At 38.8% G+C, this 23,034-nt stretch overlaps 5 protein-coding genes across 7 annotated transcripts; 3 read left to right on the top strand and 2 right to left on the bottom strand.

The window, feature by feature from the left end:
• The first annotated feature begins 285 nt into the window (after positions 1 to 285).
• On the top strand, positions 286 to 5,905 carry smg9 (SMG9 nonsense mediated mRNA decay factor). Its single transcript, XM_077721587.1, has 13 exons — positions 286 to 830; positions 899 to 973; positions 1,507 to 1,741; positions 1,821 to 1,918; positions 1,984 to 2,096; positions 2,285 to 2,396; positions 2,551 to 2,646; positions 2,742 to 2,827; positions 3,037 to 3,143; positions 4,181 to 4,288; positions 4,626 to 4,751; positions 4,820 to 4,967; positions 5,232 to 5,905. Exons 1-13 carry the CDS (start codon positions 684 to 686, stop codon positions 5,308 to 5,310), a joined length of 1,530 nt encoding a protein of 509 aa, XP_077577713.1. The 5' UTR covers positions 286 to 683; the 3' UTR covers positions 5,311 to 5,905.
• Positions 5,906 to 6,914: 1,009 nt separating this feature from the next.
• On the bottom strand, positions 6,915 to 9,813 carry LOC144199756 (myelin-associated glycoprotein). Its single transcript, XM_077721597.1, has 6 exons — positions 9,740 to 9,813; positions 9,295 to 9,657; positions 8,452 to 8,736; positions 7,533 to 7,784; positions 7,093 to 7,353; positions 6,915 to 7,003 (listed from the first exon to the last, which is right to left on the bottom strand). Exons 1-6 carry the CDS (start codon positions 9,786 to 9,788, stop codon positions 6,915 to 6,917), a joined length of 1,299 nt encoding a protein of 432 aa, XP_077577723.1. The 5' UTR covers positions 9,789 to 9,813.
• A 1,086-nt stretch (positions 9,814 to 10,899) lies between these two features.
• Positions 10,900 to 14,180, bottom strand: LOC144199765 (uncharacterized). Its single transcript, XM_077721613.1, has 8 exons — positions 13,985 to 14,180; positions 13,528 to 13,899; positions 13,411 to 13,443; positions 13,296 to 13,331; positions 13,111 to 13,219; positions 12,937 to 13,011; positions 12,249 to 12,324; positions 10,900 to 12,174 (listed from the first exon to the last, which is right to left on the bottom strand). Exons 1-8 carry the CDS (start codon positions 14,046 to 14,048, stop codon positions 12,088 to 12,090), a joined length of 852 nt encoding a protein of 283 aa, XP_077577739.1. The 5' UTR covers positions 14,049 to 14,180; the 3' UTR covers positions 10,900 to 12,087.
• A 665-nt stretch (positions 14,181 to 14,845) lies between these two features.
• LOC144199754 (TBC1 domain family member 15) lies at positions 14,846 to 18,568 on the top strand. Of its 3 annotated transcripts, XM_077721592.1 has the most exons (10): positions 14,846 to 15,116; positions 16,175 to 16,360; positions 16,435 to 16,553; positions 16,638 to 16,741; positions 17,104 to 17,171; positions 17,253 to 17,399; positions 17,479 to 17,569; positions 17,803 to 17,951; positions 18,069 to 18,210; positions 18,295 to 18,568. In XM_077721592.1, exons 1-10 carry the CDS (start codon positions 14,933 to 14,935, stop codon positions 18,461 to 18,463), a joined length of 1,359 nt encoding a protein of 452 aa, XP_077577718.1. In that variant the 5' UTR covers positions 14,846 to 14,932; the 3' UTR covers positions 18,464 to 18,568. The 3 variants fall into 3 exon arrangements, with proteins under 3 accessions (XP_077577718.1, XP_077577720.1, XP_077577719.1); XM_077721594.1 differs by lacking the exon at positions 16,175 to 16,360 and having other exon boundaries at positions 16,438 to 16,553; XM_077721593.1 differs by lacking the exon at positions 16,175 to 16,360.
• A 648-nt stretch (positions 18,569 to 19,216) lies between these two features.
• LOC144199748 (heat shock cognate 71 kDa protein-like) lies at positions 19,217 to 22,858 on the top strand. Its single transcript, XM_077721584.1, has 9 exons — positions 19,217 to 19,376; positions 20,166 to 20,371; positions 20,462 to 20,667; positions 20,749 to 20,901; positions 20,986 to 21,541; positions 21,599 to 21,801; positions 21,878 to 22,076; positions 22,152 to 22,384; positions 22,457 to 22,858. The coding sequence occupies exons 2-9, from the start codon at positions 20,167 to 20,169 to the stop codon at positions 22,634 to 22,636; spliced, it is 1,935 nt and encodes a 644-aa protein (XP_077577710.1). The 5' UTR covers positions 19,217 to 19,376; position 20,166; the 3' UTR covers positions 22,637 to 22,858.
• Positions 22,859 to 23,034: the final 176 nt, after the last annotated feature.

Here is a 23,034-nt window from a genome sequence, read left to right as displayed (position 1 = left end):
TTTAGGTATCATATATGTTATACTAGATGTACTTTGTGAGAGTGGGCGGCGTTAATGAAAACGACTGAAATTTGCAATTTCTTCACTAAACTACAGTTAACTCGACGAATTCGTGACCAGCTTGCAAACGGTATAATTAATGAAAAACTATATATTTATCCTTTGTTGAATGACAAACCCAACAATGGTCGTCAAATGATGACACTTGTTCCGTTAGCTCAGTGTATACATCAAAATCTAACCTTTATATACATGTTTCTATTTAATGCATGGGGGTTCTGAACATTTCCGGTCCACAGAGCAAAATAACAAAATGCTTTTAATATGAAAGTACTCCAATTAATTATACTTTCTTACAAAAAATAATAAAGTGTATTTTACATCATATACTGGTGTCGTTCAAAATGTTTAGATTTTAAATCATGCCGGAACTACTTCTGTTCCGATCCGTTTCGTAACGTCAAAATATACAAAACAAAGTGTGTATTTACATGCAATAATTGTGAAAACCTTGATTTCCAAGTAAGTGTACATTATTATATGCACTATTTTGCTTCCAACCGGTTCCCGCTGTGCATCTTGGCAACTCATTAATTGCACGTTATTAAAAACCCGGGATATAGATTTGCGTTGTATGATCGCCAAATTGAATACACTTCGAAAGACGGGCGTGTGTAGCAATCATGTCAGAATCGGGTCACAGCCAGCCTGGCATGTATGGACCGGGACGTCGGAGAAGACGACGTCGTGGCGATCGCGACATTGGACCTCCAGGGCAGAACCTGTCTGGACCGAGTCGGGATCGAGAATACCAACCACGCGAACGAAGGGTACGATCAACACCAGTAGAGTACTGGTAGTAATCTCATCTGATCTGATCCTTGATTTATGTTTTAAGGATGGAAGTGAAGAACCACCAGGACCCCTCATTCAGAAAACACCCATCATCCTGGCGAAGCCCCCTGGGGAGAGGGTAATCTATTTTCCCCATCATTTATTTTCTGTACCACCCACGACCATAAGGGTCCCAGGGGGTGCTAGAGCCTAACCTTTCTAACAATAGGTAGTAGGAGAAACAGCAGGGGAACACCCTGAATTGGTTGCCAGCCAATGACAGGGCACAATTGGACAAACCACACAAATAGACGCAGATTGCTAATAATGTTACCTACATGACCCAAATAGAATATGCGGATGCCATTACAATTTATAACAATAGAGCTCCTAGCTATAAACCATGTTATTTTTTTCTAACATGTATTTGGGTGGGAGTAAAAAAAATAAAAACTAGGAGTTCTAGTGTAACCAGACGTAGTCATTGCCTTATTAAGGTTTAATAACACAATTATTACAGACCAGAAACTACTACAACAAAAGTTCTTCAGCTGCCTTTTGTTACACTCAAATACTTGAAGTCTTAAAAAACTCACTTTGAAATGATGTACATAATGTTCTCATACTTGGATTTTCCATTCATTTGTTTTCACTTTTGATATACTTTTAAAGGCCAAGCCATCACAAAATACGACCATCAGTGGAGCACCTGTTCTTGACAAGCCCATAATGCTCATGAAAGCTCGAGATGATGCCGTTAAGCCTGCGACTCCACCAGAGTCGACCCATCCAGCTTCTGGTCCCGGGCCTTCGAAAGTTGAGAGGGAAGGCCAACGACCGACTCAGCCTGTCTATCAGATTCAGAACCGAGCAATGAGTGCTTCCGTAACAGGCAGCGCCGTGGACCGTAGGTTATCAGCAATTTCACTCAATAAAGCATCGAGATATATGTTGAAATTGATACCAACTGGTTATTTTGATTGCAGCCTTGGTTGGTCAGTCCAAACTCATCCCTCCAGAGAAGATGAAACACAGTATCAAGCTTGTGGATGAACAGATGAACTGGTGCGACAGTGCCATGGAGGTGAGATCATCCATTCACTGACCTTCATGTCCAAACTTTTGATATGCGTGTATTGTCGTATGCAGTACTTGCGAGACCAAACAGATATGCTGGTGGTTGGAGTCATTGGACTGCAGGGAACTGGGAAGTCGACTGTCATGTCTCTACTATCAGCCAACACTCCTGAAGAAGACCAAAGGTAAAGACTGAAAATTACCCTTTGCATTTATCTAGTTTTTTAAACTGTGGCACAATTGTACATATTTTAAACGTATCCACTTTTACAAAACATGGGGGTGTTGTTCAATTCTCACACTGACCATTTTTTTATAGTTTGGCTGGGCCTTTGGCTTGTGTGACTTATTTTTTTCTATTGAATGTACACAGGGGCTACGTCTTTAGAGCACAGACGCCAGAGATTAAGGAACGGGGTGGAAATCAGAGCTCAGGAATTGACTTCTTCATCACGCAAGAGAGGATCATCTTCTTGGACACCCAGGTGGGCAATCAAGCCAATGGAAGAGAAGTGGAACCTCTGAATATGAAAATAATGCAAAAATAAATTGATAAAAATCTGATTGCAGATAATAGCGTTCTCATATTGAGACCTGACTTCTATCTTTCACTTTTATTTATCATTTTATGTATACCAGCCAATGTTGAGCCCCGCTATTCTGGACCACTTTATCAACAATGATCGCAAATTACCCCCGGAATACAATCTGCCTTACACTTATGTGGAAATGCAGGTAAGAGGGCACCCGTCCCAAAAAAAAAAAAGACATCCATACATGGTGACAAAAAGGTAATTCTGAATGCAATCCTCCCGTTAACTTCTTCACAGTCTCTTCAGATTGCCGCTTTCCTTTTCACTGTGTGCCATGTGGTCATTGTGGTTCAAGACTGGTTCACAGACTTAAATCTCTACAGGTAGGTGCTTGTTTATCCCGGATTTCTCTGTCTTTTAAGAAAATAGTGATATTGCTAGACAATACTGCAAAACCTACAGTCCTCCCCCTGGAATGTTGGGCATGTCTTGTTCCGTGAGAGGATATTTTGGACTTATTCCAACTCACAATAATAACAAGCTCCAATATAACAATGTCATCAATACTAAATTGGTCATTTTCAATTGATAGGTTTCTTCAAACGGCCGAAATGCTGAAACCGTCCACGCCATCTGCAAGCCACGATAGCACAGGCTCTTCTGGCAATGACGACGGTGCAGAGTACTATCCACATATAGGTGGGACTCGAGCTCTGCACCAAGGGTGTCAGACTCTTATGTTTTTCATGTTTTACAGCTCTTCTATCTTTTTTTAAATGACATTTTAATATTTCCTAAAGCATTCTTTTTTACTTTACTTTGTACTTTATACTTTTTACTTTAATGTTTTTACAACTTTCCTTGTTCTGTTAGCCTGGCATTTTTCGGCCACTTCTTTTTTGTTCGGGGGACCAGCCAGCCATGCCTACGCTGTCACACACATGGAACTATCTGTCACAATACGCAGCAGAAGGAGCAACACCTCGGTACCGCCGGAGGTCTGGTGCTGGACAAAAGTGCTGGGAGAAGAGGCAACGCTTCTGACCAACCATTCCATCGTGGGATGGGATGGAAGAGTTGTAGGCCCCTAACAGCGACGGAGTCGAGATTTTCTGCCCTGCTGCTGTTTTCTTCAGCTTCAGACTACTGAGTAACTGTGCAAATAAGCTTGCAAGAGCGTATTCTCCACCTTGGTCACAGTCTGCAGCAGTTCCCCATCTCGTGGAAGACTTCCTGTGTGTGGTTCCAGTTTTTGCCCAATTTACAAGGTCGTTTTTGAGTCCGATTCAGCTACCGCAACCAAATTGGCGCTGTTTAAGCAGCAGCCGGCGGCCACGGTAGCTTTGTCCACTCTTGTTCGTTTTGTGTTTTGCGGCTTTTATGTTTTAATGATTTGATGATTCCATTTACTTTGATTTGCTTTGTACTTTGTGCTTTTTGCTTTGCTGTTCTGTGGGGTTCCAGTTTTTGTCCAACTCTACAATGTCTTTTTGAGTCCGATTCAGTTACCGCAACCAAATGGCGCTGTTTAAGCGGCAGCCGGCGGCCACGGTAGCTTTGTCCACTCTTGTTCGTTTTGTGTTTTGCGGCTTTTATGTTTTAATGATTTGATGATTTTAATGATTGATGCTGTTTATTCTGTCTAATCACCCTCTTGCTACCAGCCACAATGTAATTTCCCGAATACGGGATGAATAAAGTTATCCAATCCAATCCAATTTCTCTCTTTCATCCAGTGTTCCTTCAGAATAAGAGCAGACGGGAGGACTTTTGCCCCAGGAATCTGAAGGACATGCATATGGTTGTGGACAAATTAATGGCCCACTCTCACCTCAAATACAAAGGTATGCCCCCCCTCTTTTGACAATATTCTTCCTTTTTGAAGTTGATTTTTCTGTTAGTTCGCCAAGAAAAATAGAGAACATCGGACTTGCTCTTTTCTTATTTAAAGTTTTTTGTAAGAATTGCACATTTAACCTTCAAACCAAACTTGGGGATTTCACTCATGAATTGTTTTGTTTTAAATTTCTATTTGTGCATTTTTAAATACTAATAATATTAACACTGCTTCCACTACAAAACATGCATGTTAGGTTCATTTACAAAAAAATACAACATTAAAAAATCGTGTTGATATATTGTACAACTTCCAAACTCATTCCATGATGTTTTTCTTTTTAGGTTCATTGTCTATGTTAGACTGCAATATCTTTCCTGGTCTGAGCCAGAACTATATGACCCCTGAAGTCAACATGTTCCTGCTCCCTATGCAGGAAAATGACACTGAGGAGATTCTCACAAAAACAGGTTGGACAGAATAAAAGTCTCCTTTAGCTTTCCGGGTGTTTAACATTTAAGGATGTTTTTTTTTTCAGGGTCTACAATGACATATCCCCTTTTCTCCCTGCTACCGGGATATAAGGGACACCCTTCCTTCTCCACCATGGTTTCCAAGCTACGCAGCCAAATACTGGCCATGCCTCGCTGTCAATTGTCACATACCATCCTCACTGAGAAGAACTGGTGTGTAAACACTCAATGATCCGTAACACCTAGATGCGTTTTGTCATAAACTTCTAAATATTAAAAAGAAAGCAAAAAGTACCTATTGCAAAGCATCAACACTATATTTCCAAATACTCCAATAGTGAAAAGTCACTTAAGTGCTCTATTGGTATTGTGCAACACTACAGGCAAACAGTACATTTACTATGTCCAACCTCTTAATTCCTATCAGATAGACAGGAAAAGTGTCCACTATGTTTTTTTTCTTCTTCTTTCCCATAGGTTTCACTATGCTGCACGCATTTGGGATGGTGTGAAAAAATCCTCTGCCCTCTCTGAATATAGCCGCCTGCTTGGTTAGAATCATCGGTAGCCTGGATGTTTTTTGGCAATGTCCCTTTTACGAGTCGAATTGCCCGTGAGAAAAAAGGGATGGGTTCCCGTTTCTAATGGATGATGTCACATTCGTCTGTTGGAAGCGCCTTGTCAGGTTACCTGTACTCTACCTTCTTCTCCTGGGAAATCAGTGCACTTCTTCAGTGGGAACTACACTGCAGGGGCGTGAAAGAGAGTAAAGCTGTCGCACAAACTCGTCCAAACATGATTAGACGGCTGCAATTGACCTGTGGAAGGCAGGACGGTTAAACAGACTGAGCACAACTTGAGTAACAGCAAAAGTGTGTAATGTACTTCTTTCATTCAAAAATAAAATTCAATTTCAGTTGAATTTGTTAATAGGGTAAATGCAGCTGCATCAATATGCACTACTGAAGAGCAAACATACAATAACAAAAAGGATATTAAATGAATATTTGTTTTTATTTGACTAACCTTTGCAAAACAGGAGAACCACAGTTTTGTTTCTTATTCTTGTAAAGTTTGCATTGTTGATAGTCTCACAAATTATTGTGAAATGATGAAGCCATTAAATAAACTAGAGTGGCAAAACAACTAAACGGTGCATTTCATTGTCTTTTGCCCCACAACATGGTTTAATCAATTTTCACCACTACACATTAAATGTATTAGCACAGGGCATCCATACGTCAGATGTAGTATTATCACCAAGTTAGGAAACACAACTTCAGATGCAAATCTGGGTGTGTGCAAAAGCACATGTTGTAAGACAGTCTATTATGGCATGTAATGTTCGTTTCCACAAATATTACAAACAGCACAAGGAGAAAAAGTTCCAGTTCTCTCCTTCAGGTCATGCTTACGCATTGGCGTAGATTGGGTCACATTCTAAAGTCCACTCTGCCTATTAAGAAAAATGAGATGAATTCAATCCACGCAGATATGAATTCAAATAGGTTGGGAAGTATGAACAAACCTCATTCTGGTTGCCATATGTATGATCAGTGTACATGCTGCTGTGATCCGGACCGGCCCTGATCTTTTGCCTGATAGGCAAGAAAGGAAAGAGTGAGAAGACAATGTGTGCACTTTCTGCTTGAGATTATTCCACTCCAAAGAGTGAAGTGAGAATTGTTATGCTTTAACCTTGCTGCTTTGACAGTTTGAAAAGACTCCACTGGGTGCTTTGGATCTGGATGAAGCGCCTTTCTCGATCTACAACTGATGGCAAGACAGCAAGATGTTACATTTCTGGCTCACTTAGTGACACATAATACACACCTTAATTTTAGTTAGCAAGAAATATGAAATCAGAGCCTGTAAATATTTTTCAAGAGCAAATTTTACCTTAACTTTTTTTTCCCGATTTCTATAAGCACAATAGAAATTGTACGTTTCCGCGTTTACTTTTGGTAAAGCCTCCAAAGTCATCATGAGACTGATTACAGTATTTTATCGTATACTCGTCTTTTCAGATAATTCAAGTCTATATGGTGCACTTTATGGTGCGGAAAATACGATAAGTTCCAAATTGAAATTTCAAAACAGTGTTTTTGCAAAAGATGTTCAGGCAATGTTAGCAACTGAAGTGAATTACCTCAGTGAAACTTACCACATTTTTATAATCACTATTAAAAGAATCACCACAACGATGACAGCTCCAGCTGAAACAATACTATAAATGTACAGCATTGTATCTGTAATTAAGCAAAATCGGATGAGACGCTCTCAATTCATGTTATTTAAACTAGTAATTTAATTCAAATAAAAACACTTTCTTCCATACTGTAAACTGGCAACGTGAGGGTGGAATTAGTGTTTCCCAGAGAGTTGTTAGCCACGCATTGGATGAACCCATAAAAAGGAAGAAAATCCTTCAGAGTGCCGATGGTGACAGAATCATGTCGCTCTATGTCGGGCCTTGGGAGGACTCTGTCAAGCAAGAAGAAATGGACGCTGCTGGGTGGTCTGGATTCTGCAATGCACATGCATTTAACCATTGCCCCCTCAGAAGAGCAGGATGAGACACTTTTAATCTCTGGGGCATCTATAAAAAGGGGAAATAAATCACCTCAAATAATGTCTAATAACTCTACGTAATTAACTTTAGGATGGACTAAATGTTTCACCGATTTCACGGTGATTCATATTTTTTTGTTTATGAATTTTCCTTTCAAATGTCCAAATATATGATACATTTGTCGCAAAATAGAGTCGTTTACTTACATGTCACATCAAACTGCACAGGTGAGGATGTTGTTTTTCCAATGGGGTTGATGGCAATGCAGTACAAAGGCCCAGTGCGTCTGGAGACATTGGTCAGGATGAAGATGTGGCCCTCGTGCAGCCTTGCACCGTCCTCATTGTGCCACTCGTAGCTGGTGGTGGGAGGGTTGGCATCGCTGCTGCACTTGAGATGCACAGATTCTCCCTCTATTACGTTTGCTTTGTATTCAACATTTACATCCACTGGCTCATCTATAGGGAAATACACAAGAGTTTGCAATTAGGGTATAAGACCACTTGTGGACACCTCAACAGAGAGTTATTTTCTTTATTTAGCCTATAATCTGAATGCATTCAGAAGGTGTGATAATAAAGTCCATTTGGAGCTGTAAAGTTAACATTTATGAAAATATGAGTCAACACAATGGTGGTGTGCTGCTTCCTCTGATGTCTTTTTTCCTATAAGTCACTGGAATATTTTGATGAGGCATAAAAGTGTCTGAGCTTTTTATGCATATGCAGTCTTTGAATTTCTATCTATATTGACAGTATCAGGTTTTTTGAGGGCCACATCTTGGTCTAGTGAAACACCCACAAAATAAACTAAAATACCATAATTAGGCATTTTGTTAAAAGGACAGTTGCTCAAATTATTAACAAAAACATTTTTGACATTAGTTATTCTTATTCTTACATTCGCAATGTTAGACAAGTGCACAGCCACATATGCTATACTCAGTCATGGGGGTGCTGGAGCCTACCCCAGCCAACAATGGGCAGCAGGGCACAAGGAGACGCACAAAAATGTACGCTCACACTCATACCTAGGGGCAATTTAGAGTGTTCAACCAGCCGTTTTTGCGATGTAGGATGAAATCGGACGACTTGGGCTTCATTGCCACGCCCACCTTCTACTTACATCTCACATTTATGATTTTGGTTGCCACCTGTTGCTGCCCTCCCTTGAAGGTGACGCGGCATTGCAAACGTGTGTTATTGTTTGCATGGGCGGGATGTAAAGCTAGAATGGATGTAGCTTCCCATTGGCCGTTCTCCAGTGGTCGTGTCCGAAATTGTAGATGTCCAGAGTGACTCCAATGGAAAACAGGTGGAGAAGTTGGACATGAGTGGGTCACAGTACAGGAAGCAATCAGGAGTGGATAATGTGTGTCTTTCACCACAGTTAAATTGATAGGACTTGCACCTAGAGACACAAAAATAATGTTTTTTTTTTTTGTGATAATGATGTGCAATCTTTGATTTAAGTGAAAACTGGTTGTATCACTTTTTCTGTTTAGGAGATTCATTTATTGTTTTCTTCAAAATATGTGACACATAATTCGGTTTGGAATAGTAATTGCTGATATACATCCAAACTGAAACCTGTTTTTAATTCTCGCCTAACACAATTACTTTCAGGATTTTAAACATAAAAACACATCTTTTTTAGGTTTATATTCACAAAGCACAACTCCAAATTATTTGATTTTCTGTTGATTTTCACCATTTTAATAGATTTTTTTTAGAATTACTTTCTCACTTATCATATAATCATCTTTTTAAATGATTTAAGTCTTTATGGTACACTTTATGGTGCGGAAAATATGGCAAATTCCAAATTGAAATTTCAAAACAGTTTTTTTTTAGCAAAAGATGATCATAACAATGTGAGCAACTGAAGTGGATGACCTCAATGAAACTTACCAAATTTTGTATCAATTTCCTTTACTGCTACAAAATAAAAAAAAAGCTTTCTACTTACGTATCATTTTTACGGAGACAGTTTTATGGCTATAAGAGAAATTTTCAAAATCTTTCATTTCAATCCTGAAATGAAAAGGCCCATGGTCGCTTTTTTGAAGAGGCTCAATTTTTAAAGAGCAGTTCTTCTGTTTGATGTCCCCCACCAGCTCAGTCCTTCCATAATATTGTTGCATTGTCATGGCGCCAACAGGATGATAGATGAGGCGATTTTCTTCCTCCAACCAAATCCCGGTAAATTCCCTAATGTCCTTCTTTGGATCCGGATAGTTAAACGAGCAAGGAATCACAACACAAGACCCGGGGAGTCCATTCACTGAAGACGGCACCACCACTGTCCAGGATGATGTTTCTACCCCTCTGACTGCAACACAATGTAAAATGCCAATAAAATTCAGTGTGTGTTGATTGAGAAAAAAATTAGAGAAAAGGATTAAGTGCCATACTTGTAAAGAGAAAGAAAAGAAATAGCATTTGACAAGGCATAGTAGTCATTGTCTCCTCTTGTGATGTGGCTTGGAAAAAGAAGTCTCTAAAGGTGTTTAAACCATAACCCAACCCCCACCACAACGTGATATGATGACTCCATTATGGCTTCAACATGGCAAACCACGTGTGAAGAAAAAAGGAAACGCTACAGATATCTTTTTGTTTGTCATTGCTACAGTATTCATTTTCTCTTCATTATTTTTAAAAAGTAGTACTAAATGATGTCAGAATTGTTTTATCCATTCAAAATATATATTTAAAAATCCTAATATGATCTAAATGAATTTATTTCATAAAATACTTGTGAGAATGATAATCTCTACATTTTATTTGGTTGAGAACTTGTGTACTGTCAATTCATATCATGAATGAAAATTACAATGTTAAAACATTTTTTCATTTCTGAATGGAATTAGTAAAAATGTTAGTTTTTACACTATATTTGAATTCATGGAGATGCACTTCTATCATCATGTAAATAATAAAACACATTGTTTTTATTTTGAGTCAAGTATTTGATCACAATTGCACAATGCAAAACACAAAGTTATAAATCAAACGAATGATGATGACAGCTAAAGTTAATAAAAACATTGCATTATAATTTTCATGCACAAATTAATCATCCGCAATGAGCTTTAATCAAATATGTCATCGTGACAGGATTTCCTCTTTAAACATACAGGAAGGCTTTGCTCATGGTTCATTTTGCTTTAGAGCAAATACATGAGCCACAACTGTATAAATTGAAACCAAAAATACAAAAATACCGCCTAATTTGGCACTTTTGTATTTTCTATTCACCAAGACATGTCGCATACAGATTTGTCCAAATCATGGCTCCCCAACAAAAGCAGGGTTGATAATTTCATTTCCATTTGGATAACAAATGCCTCTGTCCTGCAGAGCAAGGTCGATGTAACGAACGCTCTCCGTCAAACTGAGTTTCTTCGTCGGGCGACTTCCCTTTTCTCTCACACTCCAGAGATCGTCATCACATTTTGTCAAGAAATCCTCCAGCTTGACAGTGTCTTCTTTGGGTCTCCGCCATGAGATGCTCCTGGGACTCGGGGTGATGAAGCTGGAGGATGCCGAGTTCCCCATGACGGGAAAAGTTCCTTTAAAACGACATGAGGAAAGGAAATATATGGATATATATATTCAAATGTGCAAATCGACTGCAATGCATTAAAGTAATGTTACCTGTTGTGTAATGTTACCTTGCAATGTTAACTGTAAAAGTGAACCGGAATTCTTTCCCTTCCTATTTTAAGGTGTGTCTCCTATTAAGGACATCTGATTAAAGGGATTTAGGATTAATCATGGTGGCAACAATGCATGTTGATGACTCTTGATGAATGCATCACTTAAACATTCAATCAGTTACCCAAACAGAGAATCAAAATCAATGTTCAAGGCAACTGCTAAACAAAGATGTCATTTACTTTAAACATAAAGTAACATTACAATTTTATTGTCAAGAAAGAAACGTTTCGTAAATGCTCTCAACACAGGAAGTGAGTTGATATTTCCAGTGACATCTTGTGCAAGACAAATAAGACAACTCCCTTGACATGTTTTCAGCAAACATTTCCTACGAAGTCATATTGGTATAATTAGCCGACATTTGACACAAAATATCACCCACAGAATCCAATATGATGTTATGAAGAAAACAAACTGTACCTAAGACAGTATTTCAACTATAAATATTATCAATATACATCTTATAGCGTAAATTATTCTCCCCTTTCTCCAGTAACCATGAAATTAGATATTTCTCAATTATTTTATCTCTGTCTGTCACAATAAATTATATAAGAAACCCTCCACAAATTGCCAAGGACACTTTTGGATTTTTTACTCACTCAAAGTACCATTGCCAGTGTCACAGACTCTAAATATTAATTCTAAATCTTAATTTGTTCATCTGATATATCATTTTACGAAGAATTCATACTACTGTCTTTTTTGAGGCAAAAAACGTCAAGAAATAAAACATTCCTTCATCAAAAATGGCAAAGTAACATGATTCCAAGCAAATCATTTGGTTGTGTGTTAAGTCAACATTATTCATTCATTCATCTTCCATACCTCGAAAGGTTTGCAGGGGGTGCTGAAGCCTAGCCTAGCTGTCTTCGGGCAAAACCCAGACTGCATGCTGGCAAAATGGCATAATTTATTTACAAAATGTGTTTGTTTAAAAAAGTGAACGCCACAGAGAAAATAACCTTTCCCAATTTCGGTGATATGTCACAATATGCTTTCACACTTTCAGTTGCTGAAATCAACAATATTCAGTGTACTATTTAGAGAGATGGACATTTTCATAAATATTGTCTTTGTTATCCATTCCAAAAGCCGTAGATGTGTCCGTGTGAGCCACAGCGCGCTGCAAAAAAACATTTGGTTAAAATAGCTTGAATCAGGCAATATGAATATGAAATAAGATGGCTTGTATCATACCTGCACGTTGATATAAACAGGTTCGTCCACAATCTTCTTGTCTGGAAGACTTTTGCTGTCTTCTTTCTTTTTGTCTCTAGAGAGACGGAATACAGATTCATTTAATATGACGTAACCACATCTCTCAAAGATGTTTTGCACTCATATGGTCAATTCAATGTGTTTTGTGTTGCTCATATCAATATAATGTAAGAACTAAAGTCACTTAATTGTTCGCTTAAGGGGTGCTGAGGAGTGGCAAATATTTAATTATGGTATAATATATGATCAATATATGATCTTTGGATAATTATATAATATTCTGCTATGATCCGATTCAAAAGCTTGCAATCTTTTAATACAAATTCTCAACAAGTAATGCAATCAGCTCCAGTTTTTCTAAAGCAATAAAAAATAAAAATCAGTTTTAATGTAAAAGACGGTTTGGAAACATATATAACAAATATTAGAAGCTGAAATTGATAGAAAAAAACGGATGTTCTTTACATAAATACCCCCGGAAAAATGAAACAAAGCTCAATATGACTTCAATATGACTGCTATTTAAAATCTGCTTTCTCCACCTGACAACTACCTCCATGTTTTGAACAACTTTTAGGTGAAGATGAGTATGATTTACTTTGTTTCTTTCTCCCTGAATCATGCTACAAATATCTATTTACCATGTATACACACCAAGGACACATACCTTGTGTCTTTGCTTGGTGACGCTCTGCTAAAATTTGCATAATATCCAGATTCGTCCCTCACAAGTGATTGTGACCTTGGAAAAAAAAAACATTTTATTTATTTTCCTGCAGTTTTTGCCATAGTAAAAGCTATCTATCGAGTCAAAGTGATCAAAATAACAATAAAAGTTCACCTTCTTTGCTTATTCCAAATGACAAATCCAACAGTAATCATGAGAACTGCTGCCAGGGGTACAAAAATGGCTATGAAGATTGTTTGCAACCCATTTCTCTTCCTCTCATCTACCAAAGAAAATGCTCATCATAGTCAAAAAGGAAGTCATTTTCTATAGTAATTTTAACAGAGCTATTCAAATACCTTGTAGTAAATTGGCTGAAGTTGGTACCACAGGTCCTGAAAACCAAAAAACAAACATAATGATGATTTAATTCCAGCTTTAATCTTCAATATCAACATCAAGTTGCCTTCTTACCTGTATTGAGAGCAACTTGGATGTCAGCTAAGCCTACAAAAGAACACTTAGTGAATTTCCACAATAACTATGATTGGAATCCATAGCGATAAATTCATATCTAGCAAGGATGCTCACCTGTCTGAGATATAGTGACACTTTCCCTGATGAAACTGTAGTTGTTTCCCTTGGCAATAATCCGAAAGTAAATCTTCAATTCCTCGTCCATTAACTTTGCGATTTTAAGGGTGCAACTTCTACTGTTATTTTGCACTAATCTGGTCTTTCCTCGATACCGCTCCTCCACAAATGTCGAATTGGGATGATAAATAAAGGCATTCAAATCTTTGTCATATGTGTTAAATGTGCTTTTTTCACCAAACAGTTTCCAGAACAGTTGAGGATTATTCATATGGTGTTCAACCGGGTAAGTAAAAGTACACGGTATGGTTACAGCATCGCCTTTTGATCCTTTGTAGTGTTGCTTGACATCCAATTTCCACCTTTGACCTGTGTATTAAAAACAACAACGACAACAAACACAGTCTACATTTACAGAATGGGTCAGATACAATCTAAAACAAATGCCACTAACCATATGAATGTGAAGTTAGAACCAAAATGGCAGCAAACGTGAATAAAGGTGGTAGATAATCCATTGTAGAATCCAGTCTTGGGAATTTTTGGACACTACTGTCCACTATTGGCGTTTTTCACATGAACAATCTGAAGTTTATTCAACTGGTCATGCTTGAAATGAGAGGTCATCAATGGCTTATTCTGACAAAGATGTGAAATTCTTGGGTGTTTCCTGTTACTTTGCAGTGGTGATGTGTATATATAAGAAGAAGAAAAAAGGAAGTTGGAACAGTGCAACCAAGGTTTACTTTTCAAGGTTTCTCATAAATAGGTTAAAAAAACCGAAATTCTAAAGGAGCAGTTTGTAGTAATGAGACTTGTATAATAAATAAATACAATGAATGTAAACATTACATGATTCAGTTCATTCTAACCTAAAATTATAATTTTTAATACAACAAAGGTTACCATTTTTTCCATAAAATTCTTGTTTGTGGACTAGTTTTAATTTATTTTGAGCTGGAACTGAAAATGAACAAAATGGAACTCTTTATGTGTAAAAAATAAAAATAAAAATCTTAGCAGGATAAATGAATGATGATGATGTGATTAACCCAACTCTTTAGCTTTTTTTGTTTTTAATAAGATAAAAGACAATTTTTTTAAACACATTCACTTCATCCTTAGCTTTTGTTTTATTGAGAATTGTCTTCCTAGAGAACAACCCCTTTTTAAAGGACTTTCATTTAGTCAGTGTACCCAAAATGTTTCCATTCTATGCGTTTTCTCCAAAGAACCAGTAGATGGAGTACAAGGAGAAAACCAAAGTGCAATTTGAAAATATGTATTCAGTAGGCGTGGAACTGGAGTTTTACTCATGTAGCAGTTCAATTCGGTCTTAAGGATGGATGAAAGGTTTGGCTCTGGTTGGGAAAATGGCTTGCAGTGTTTAAAAGCCACTTAGATGGAGCATCTGACATCGGCGGTGGAGGAGAGCAGTCAAACTGGCCGTCAGGAGCAGGAATTGCGCAGGTTTGCCGGGGTCAGCTCACCCGCATTGGCCTCCGCGCGACTGACCTTGCCCGGGGTCATGGATGCCGAAGGGAGGGTGGACGAGTCTCGATTGAGGATGCACATTTTCCAAAACGGTATTTAGCCATTCAAATTCTGTAATAATCTAACAGGAAACATGCAAAAATTGCATTATCATGCTTATAACACCAGAGTGGGTATAGGCCAAAATAAGTTTTTTGTCATGTTATTTTTTTGTGCATAGAACAGGCAATTAAAAGTGAATAAAAGCAAATATTAATACGGTTTATTCCGTTAACAAAGAGTTGGTTATGGTCACATGAACAGAGGTTGGTGTGTTTAAACCTTCTGGAGGTTGTCAAGTGATGCTTTGACCACTTAAAAATGCACAAATGCCCGGGAGTAAGTGTTCCAATGGAAGTAAAATGGCAGTCAAAGAGCAGGAAAGGCTTCTAAAAAATCACATGAGCTGCAACAAAGATGTTCAGTGAAGTGTATGAAAGTAAGGAATGAGGCAGCAGTTGACTTTATAATGTGAATATTTCCTAAGAATGTCATCCATCCTTAAGGTACAACCCAATATGTTTCAGGAGCATCATCAAGCAACAATAAAGTACTTAGTATTTTACTTGATTTGTAGAAACATTCATTTTACACATGAATAAAGGAACTTAAGGAAAAAGATTAAAGCTGAAGCAGTGCAAAACATTGCACAACAGTGTTTGAAATCCTCTGGAAGCAGAGTAAAGGTCATTTAACCCACATGTTAAACCTCACCTATTTTTTTTCTTTGATGATTACTCAAAAAGAAATAACTATCACAGTTATTAAAGTTATTAGATGCTGTACGCATGCATTCTCTCATTGATACTCATTGATTAGCAACAGTGAAATAATGTTTTCAAAACAATTCTGACTTTTTTTTTACTTTCAAAGTGGTCAAATGAATAATAAATCCTCACATTTTCATGTATTTTTACTTTTAAATTCTGAGTATGGCTCTCATGGAATAATTTTTGAAAATATGAATTGTTTATGGCTCTCTTTGTCAAAAAAGTTCCCGACCCCTGGACTAGTGTATTCCTCCCAAACCTTACTGAATGTTTAACATTGGAAAATTCCTGAATTTTTGCAACTTAACTCAACATTAACATTTAGAACTGTTTGTTTTTAGGTGGCGTTTCCCCTACCGAGCGCGGCCTGGCATGGCGTTTCCTATTCGGGATGTATCCGTGCAGTTCAACTGCTTTAGAACGGCCTTTGCTGCAGGAGCAGCTGGCAGTGCGTTACCAGGTCATGAAGGCAAAGTGGCAGGATTTCCTCCCCTCGGCGGTTAAGATGCAACTTAACGGCACTGATTGTAAAATGCCAAAATGTTCATAATTGAGCAAGTCTTGATTATGATTATGACCATCTTTTCTGTCTACTTGGCAGCAGAACTGGTGGCTGCAGTTGGCTATTTTAACCAGAGGCAGGCATTAATGCAGCAACAGGCTCACAGTTTGAGAGCTGAGATCCGAGACAGGGTGACGTTTTTGGAGCTGCAAGCACAGGTTTATTTTGAAATAGCCTTTTTTTCTGATTTTCTTGCGTATTAAAAATGTGACTCCAGTAAAATGCTTTTCACTTGTTTTCAGATATTGTTCGAGCGTGTTACATTTGACGAGGAAGAGCTGCAGGAGGCCATTCGAATTATTAACAAAGATGTCCCAAGAACCAACAGAGACCTGAGCTACTATCAGTATGGATTTCCAAATTATGTTTTTTTTTTAATTTTGGAAGTATAACCATCAATATGACATTAGGGATTACAATACTAAGACATACAATGCTATCAATCAAGGTTTGAAAATGAATTTAAATCATGTTCAAATGGTAGAACCCTTTCAAATCTTGGCAAATTTGAATGGAAATTTGCTATTTGTCTCTCCAGAGAGAAATGGCGTATTTATTTTGTATATTTAAATATAACTACTGTTTAATCGTGCAAATTAACATCTATTTTAGGTCCACTACCAATAACTATGTTGTACTTCTACTGTAACTTCATTAAAATGCAGCATTAATAGGTACAAGTTGATTTTTTTTGTCTTGTGTTTTCAGAGGTGAAGGTTTAGGAAATTTATTGGTATTACGTGACATCCTCATCACATATGCTGCTTTCCATCCAGGTAAGCAAGATTAGATGCTTATTGTGTGTTCTTTTGTACCAAAAAGAATCCAACTGTTGTATTTTTTGCATTCTCACCCAGAGGTGAGTTACGCCCAAGGAATGAACGACCTATGCAGTCGATTCCTGGAGGTTATGGACGGTGAGGTTGACAGTTTCTGGAGTTTTTCATGCTACATGGAGAAATTCGCCAAAGATTTCAGGGAAGATGGTCTGCACAGAAAAATAGGTGGCGTTCAGTGTCTGAGTCAATGAGCAAAAAAAAAAAAAAAGAACTCAGTTAAGGAGTTCTGTTGAATGTCTTTCAGAGTTAGAAGCAGATCTGCTAAAAGAACTGGACCCTCAACTTCACCTCCACTTGGTCACTGACAACATGGAGTGTTTCACATTTTGTCACAGGTACAAACACAACAGAATAGTTTGTCTCCAAAAATACCATATTGGCATATTTTCTCATATCAATTCAAAACAAAATACTAAGTTTAGGAGGTCAGGTTGATGATCTATGGGCAGAAAGCCTCATGCTTAAACTTCGTAAAGAAGCAGAGAGACACTGGAAATGCCAATAGACGATCCCCCTTTGTTTTTCGTTTTTTGACCAATGATTTCTCTGTTGGGTGCTGTTACTTCAGATGGCTCCTGCTAGGCTTCCAGAGAGAATTTGAATACAGCGATGCACTTCGCTTGTTTGAGATACTAAGCTGCGACCACCTGGAGCTCATTTCCCAACAAGTGGACAAAGCCCGTTATCAGGAAAGACTGGCACAAAAATATTGCACAGGTAAGCCCTTGAAGTTGAAATAGAAATAGCTCTTTCCGTTGACAAAAAAAAATCATTCTTAAGGTCAATATTAACCATATAAAATTTTCATTTGACACGTTTTTGCCTATTTTGTAGACGACGAGTGTGGGTCTGAGCTGCAGGCCATCAACACAGACTTTACCTTCGAGCTGTTCATCTGTGCAGCAATCTTGTTGGACCACAAAGAGACTCTGCTGAAATGCCAAGATGATGTCCAGCTGATCCAGTTCACCAGCAGGTTTGTGAGGACACTCTCTATTTATCATTGAGGTTGAAGATTGAATAATATACAACTCAATGTGTATGTGTTTCCTTTGTGTAGCCTACAGGGAACACTTGACCTAAACAGCACACTGAAGAAGGCAGAGCGTCACTTCTTCAACTACTGCAAACGTTGTGCTTGGGACTCCATGAACTGCCGTTGTAGAGCTCACAAAAGCAAAGAAGAAGACTTTCTATATCAGCTTCGCAGTTTATTTGCTTTAAGATAAAACGGACATTTTATTCCATGTCACCATCCCAGAATAAGGAAGTAAATGACATTTAAAACACTCCCTATTTTTGGGTATTATACTTCTGATGTCAATTGTAATGCTTTTTTTTTTTTTTTTTTACATATTGTGGATAATGTAAAAGTGGATAATCACCGACGGTTGGACAATTTTTTTTTTCACAAAGGGTTTATGCAATATTTAGCTACTGGAAGGTGACAGATAACAGGTGGTGTTACTAACATGCTTCAGTTATATTTAAAAGGAGTTACGTAACACGTGTGGATAGCCACGTTTTAAACACGGACAGCAGGAAGGGGCACTTAGGGTAAGAAAAGGTTTGACTGACAGAGCACATATGTACTCATTTATCATGTCAAAATCCGAGTTAAAATAATGTGTACATACTTGTGTTCAAATGTATATTTCATGAAAAAAACAAATTAAATACCTATAGAATACAGTTGTAAAGGTCATAGTAAAAGTGGAAATAATTTTTGAATGATTTTGTATGAAGATCTTCTCTTCGTCTTCTAATATTACACTAATGTGGATGAGTTCAACCACATTTAGAATGAACTACCGATTTAACTGTGGACCATCCCAGAATAGAAGCTGAGCAAAAGAAGAGGCCCTTACACCTCGTAATGTTTTTCTAAAGGTCATTCGTACCAATAGTTCTCCCCATTTATTTGGAGGCCAACAAGCTTATTCAGACGGTTCTAGAACTTTCTACGGGGGATCACCTGACACCCAGGGCTCCCCCTGCATAGTCCTCTATATACACTGGGTGAGCATATGTTCTCGCCCTCTTAATCTGCCAGGCAGGACACGGAAAGGAGCGCTGGAGAGGAAGTAAGGGGTTGCTAGAACGAAATCATCTCACTAGAGGTTGAACAGCTGACACAACAAGGTAACACCATTTCTAGCTGGGATGCACCCAGCCTGGCTTCTTAGTGTGCTCCGCTTCATCGCTGCATTGAAAAGCTTAACTGCCTCCAATGGGAAACCCCTACCCCATCAATTTTTTAAAAAAAACTATTAATAATCCTGCATGTTTTTTTAACAGATGGCCTAAATGTATTAAGGAAATAACTGACTGTTATTTCAGGATAATATGGCCCACTTTGCTTAATAAAAGGTCAAAAATAGGCCTGAAAATATTGTTAGTCCAGTCTGCAGTTGGATGACTGAAGCCAAACTGTGTCAGCAATTTCATTTCTGTATTATACAACAGGACAACAGGTGAAAATTCTATGCAATCCTCAAAACAAACTGGTATTTTGGATATAGTAGGGGAAAGTAAGGCCAGTTGAGAGACATGTTCCAGTTTTGAGTTAAAGTGTTTTAAAGCAAGAAGATGACAGCAATGCCTCCGGTTGAAATAGCGCATTTCAGTTTTTTTATAATGTGGTGCAGCCTTGGAGCTGAACCATCACTTTATTGTTAATGTTAGTGTTAAGCATTTTCAGTACACCACCTCTTTATTAGGTAAAGATGTCTATAAAAGTTTTTGTTTATTTAAAAAATGCACAAAAGATTGCCAAGTACATTCGGAAAAATTACATGATGTGTGTGTGTATAGCATATCAGCGATGTCAAAAGTATTGAACATGAAATTGCGTAATTGGTGCCAAAAGATAGCAATGATAATGACAATAATGACTAATACATGTCTGCTTTCTCCTATTTCTTCATTCAGAATGTCAAAAGGACCAGCAGTAGGTATTGATCTTGGCACCACATATTCCTGTGTGGGCATCTTCCAGCATGGCAAAGTGGAGATCATTGCCAACGATCAGGGAAACAGGACCACGCCTAGCTATGTGGCCTTCACGGACACCGAGCGACTGATTGGCGACGCCGCCAAGAACCAAGTGGCAATGAACCCATCTAATACAGTGTTTGGTAACTGGAGCAACCCCCCACCCTGCAAACACAACTTTTTATTCACCTACTAAATCAATGTGTTTGGTGTCCATTTTGTTCTCTGTGCAGATGCTAAGCGTTTGATCGGCCGTAAATTTGACGACGCAGTTGTCCAAGCCGACATGAAGCACTGGCCCTTCAGGGTTGTGAATGATGCAACTAAACCCAAAGTGGAAGTTGAGTATAAAGGTGAGACCAAAAGCTTCTTCCCCGAGGAGATTTCCTCAATGGTCCTTACCAAGATGAAAGAGATCTCTGAGGCCTATCTTGGCAAGGTAAGAACATCTTTGGATAAAACTATCCTTTCCATTGCTGGCCAATGTTGTTCTCAACACATTTTTTTCTGCCGATTTTAGCCTGTGAACAACGCCGTCATCACCGTTCCCGCTTACTTCAACGATTCCCAGCGTCAAGCCACCAAAGATGCTGGCGCCATTTCAGGGCTTAATGTGCTGCGCATCATCAATGAACCAACAGCAGCAGCCATTGCCTATGGTTTGGACAAAAAGGTACTTACCAGTCTATCCACACAATCATTTTTGATACACCTATACTGTTTAGCTGTATCGCAAGTACTTGTAATTTTTCTCCAGGTTGGAAGTGAACGCAACGTCCTTATCTTTGACCTTGGAGGTGGCACCTTTGACGTGTCCATTCTCACCATTGAGGACGGAATCTTTGAAGTCAAATCCACAGCAGGTGACACTCACTTGGGTGGTGAGGATTTTGACAACCGAATGGTGAATCATTTTATTGGCGAGTTCAAGCGCAAGTTCAAAAAAGAAATCAACAACAACAAACGTGCCGTGCGCCGTCTGCGCACCGCCTGCGAGCGTGCCAAGCGCACCCTCTCCAGCAGCACCCAGGCTAGCATTGAGATCGACTCACTTTACGAAGGAACCGATTTCTACACTTCCGTCACTCGAGCCCGTTTTGAGGAACTCAATGCCGACCTGTTCCGCGGAACCCTGGAGCCTGTCGAGAAGGCCCTCAGGGACGCAAAGATGGACAAATCCCAAATTCATGATATTGTCCTGGTTGGTGGGTCCACTCGTATACCCAAGATCCAAAAGCTTCTTCAGGACTTCTTCAATGGCCGTGAACTCAATAAGAGCATCAATCCGGATGAGGCGGTGGCCTATGGAGCAGGTAAATAACTCTACTGCGGTTAAAATTTAAAAAATGCTAAATGGAAATGTTCTCCAGCTGTGCAGGCTGCCATCTTGGCTGGTGATAAGTCTGAGAACGTGCAAGATCTGCTCCTGCTGGATGTCACACCCCTGTCCCTGGGAATTGAGACCGCTGGAGGAGTAATGACTGTGCTTATTAAAAGGAACACCACCATACCCACAAAGCAAACCCAGACCTTTACTACTTACTCTGACAACCAACCCGGGGTGCTCATTCAGGTAAGGAGATCCCCTTATTCAGGTATTAATTCCCTTTTCGGCTTATCGTCATTTGTAAATCCACTTGTAATTGTAGGTTTTTGAAGGCGAGCGAGCCATGACAAAGGATAACAATATCCTCGGCAAGTTTGAGCTGACTGGTATTCCACCTGCTCCCAGGGGCGTGCCTCAGATTGAGGTGACTTTTGACATAGATGCCAACGGCATTCTCAATGTGTCTGCTGCTGACAAAAGCACCGGAAAAGAGAACAAGATCACCATTACTAATGACAAAGGTACCTAATTTTCTCTTGAGCCAGAGACCAATAACTATACCAGGAGAAATTTAAAGAGCTTTCTTGTTGCCACAGGGCGGCTTAGCAAGGAGGACATTGAGCGAATGGTGCAAGAAGCTGAGCAGTTCAAGAGTGAAGATGATGCTCAGAGAGAAAAAGTTACTGCTAAAAATGCCCTTGAGTCTCTGGCATTCAACTTGAAGAACTCTGCAGAGGACGAGAAGCTCAAGGACAAGATCAGCGCTGAAGACAAAAAGGCCGTCATTGACAAATGTGATGAAGTCATTTCCTGGCTTGACAGGAACCAGGTAAAGCTCAATCAGCCAAATCATTGAAACCCAAAAAGCTAATGAGTGGTCTGATTGTTTTTATTTTTCTAGACTGCCGAGAAAGAAGAGTATGAACACCAACAGAAGGAATTGGAGAAAATTTGCAACCCCGTAATGTCCAAGCTTTACCAAGGAGGTATGCCGGGAGGAATGCCAGGTGGGATGCCCGGTGGGTTCCCCGGTGCATCTGAAGGAGGACAATCCGGCCCCACTATTGAGGAAGTTGATTAAAAATACTACTCTCACAATGGTGCAATTTCACCACCTGACATTACTGACTATTCTGTGATATTATTTTTAAATAAAATGTATCACATGATCGGAAGAATGCTTTTCATTGGAAAAAAAACATATCAAATTCCTATTTCCAATAAATTTCCGGATAGGTTCTCCACATTCTGATATACATTTCATGTAGTGACACACTGAAATAAAGATTAAGATGAAAATATCTGTTCTCGTTTTTTTCTCCTTTCTTTAAGTGGTCAAAAATGTTGTGTTGTAATTTTACATAAAACAGTATATAGTAAACATATGAATGAAAGGTGATCTTTACACTGCAAGGACATCCAATTCAGATGGGTTGATTCTCCGTTAGCAAACGGCCGGTTTGGACAACTCATGAACTG

This window comes from Stigmatopora nigra, chromosome 7 (genome assembly GCF_051989575.1).
Source record: "Stigmatopora nigra isolate UIUO_SnigA chromosome 7, RoL_Snig_1.1, whole genome shotgun sequence".
Taxonomy (NCBI): Eukaryota; Metazoa; Chordata; class Actinopteri; order Syngnathiformes; family Syngnathidae; genus Stigmatopora; species Stigmatopora nigra.
Note: the sequence above shows the minus strand (reverse complement) of the source record. Positions and strands in the feature narration are given on the sequence as shown.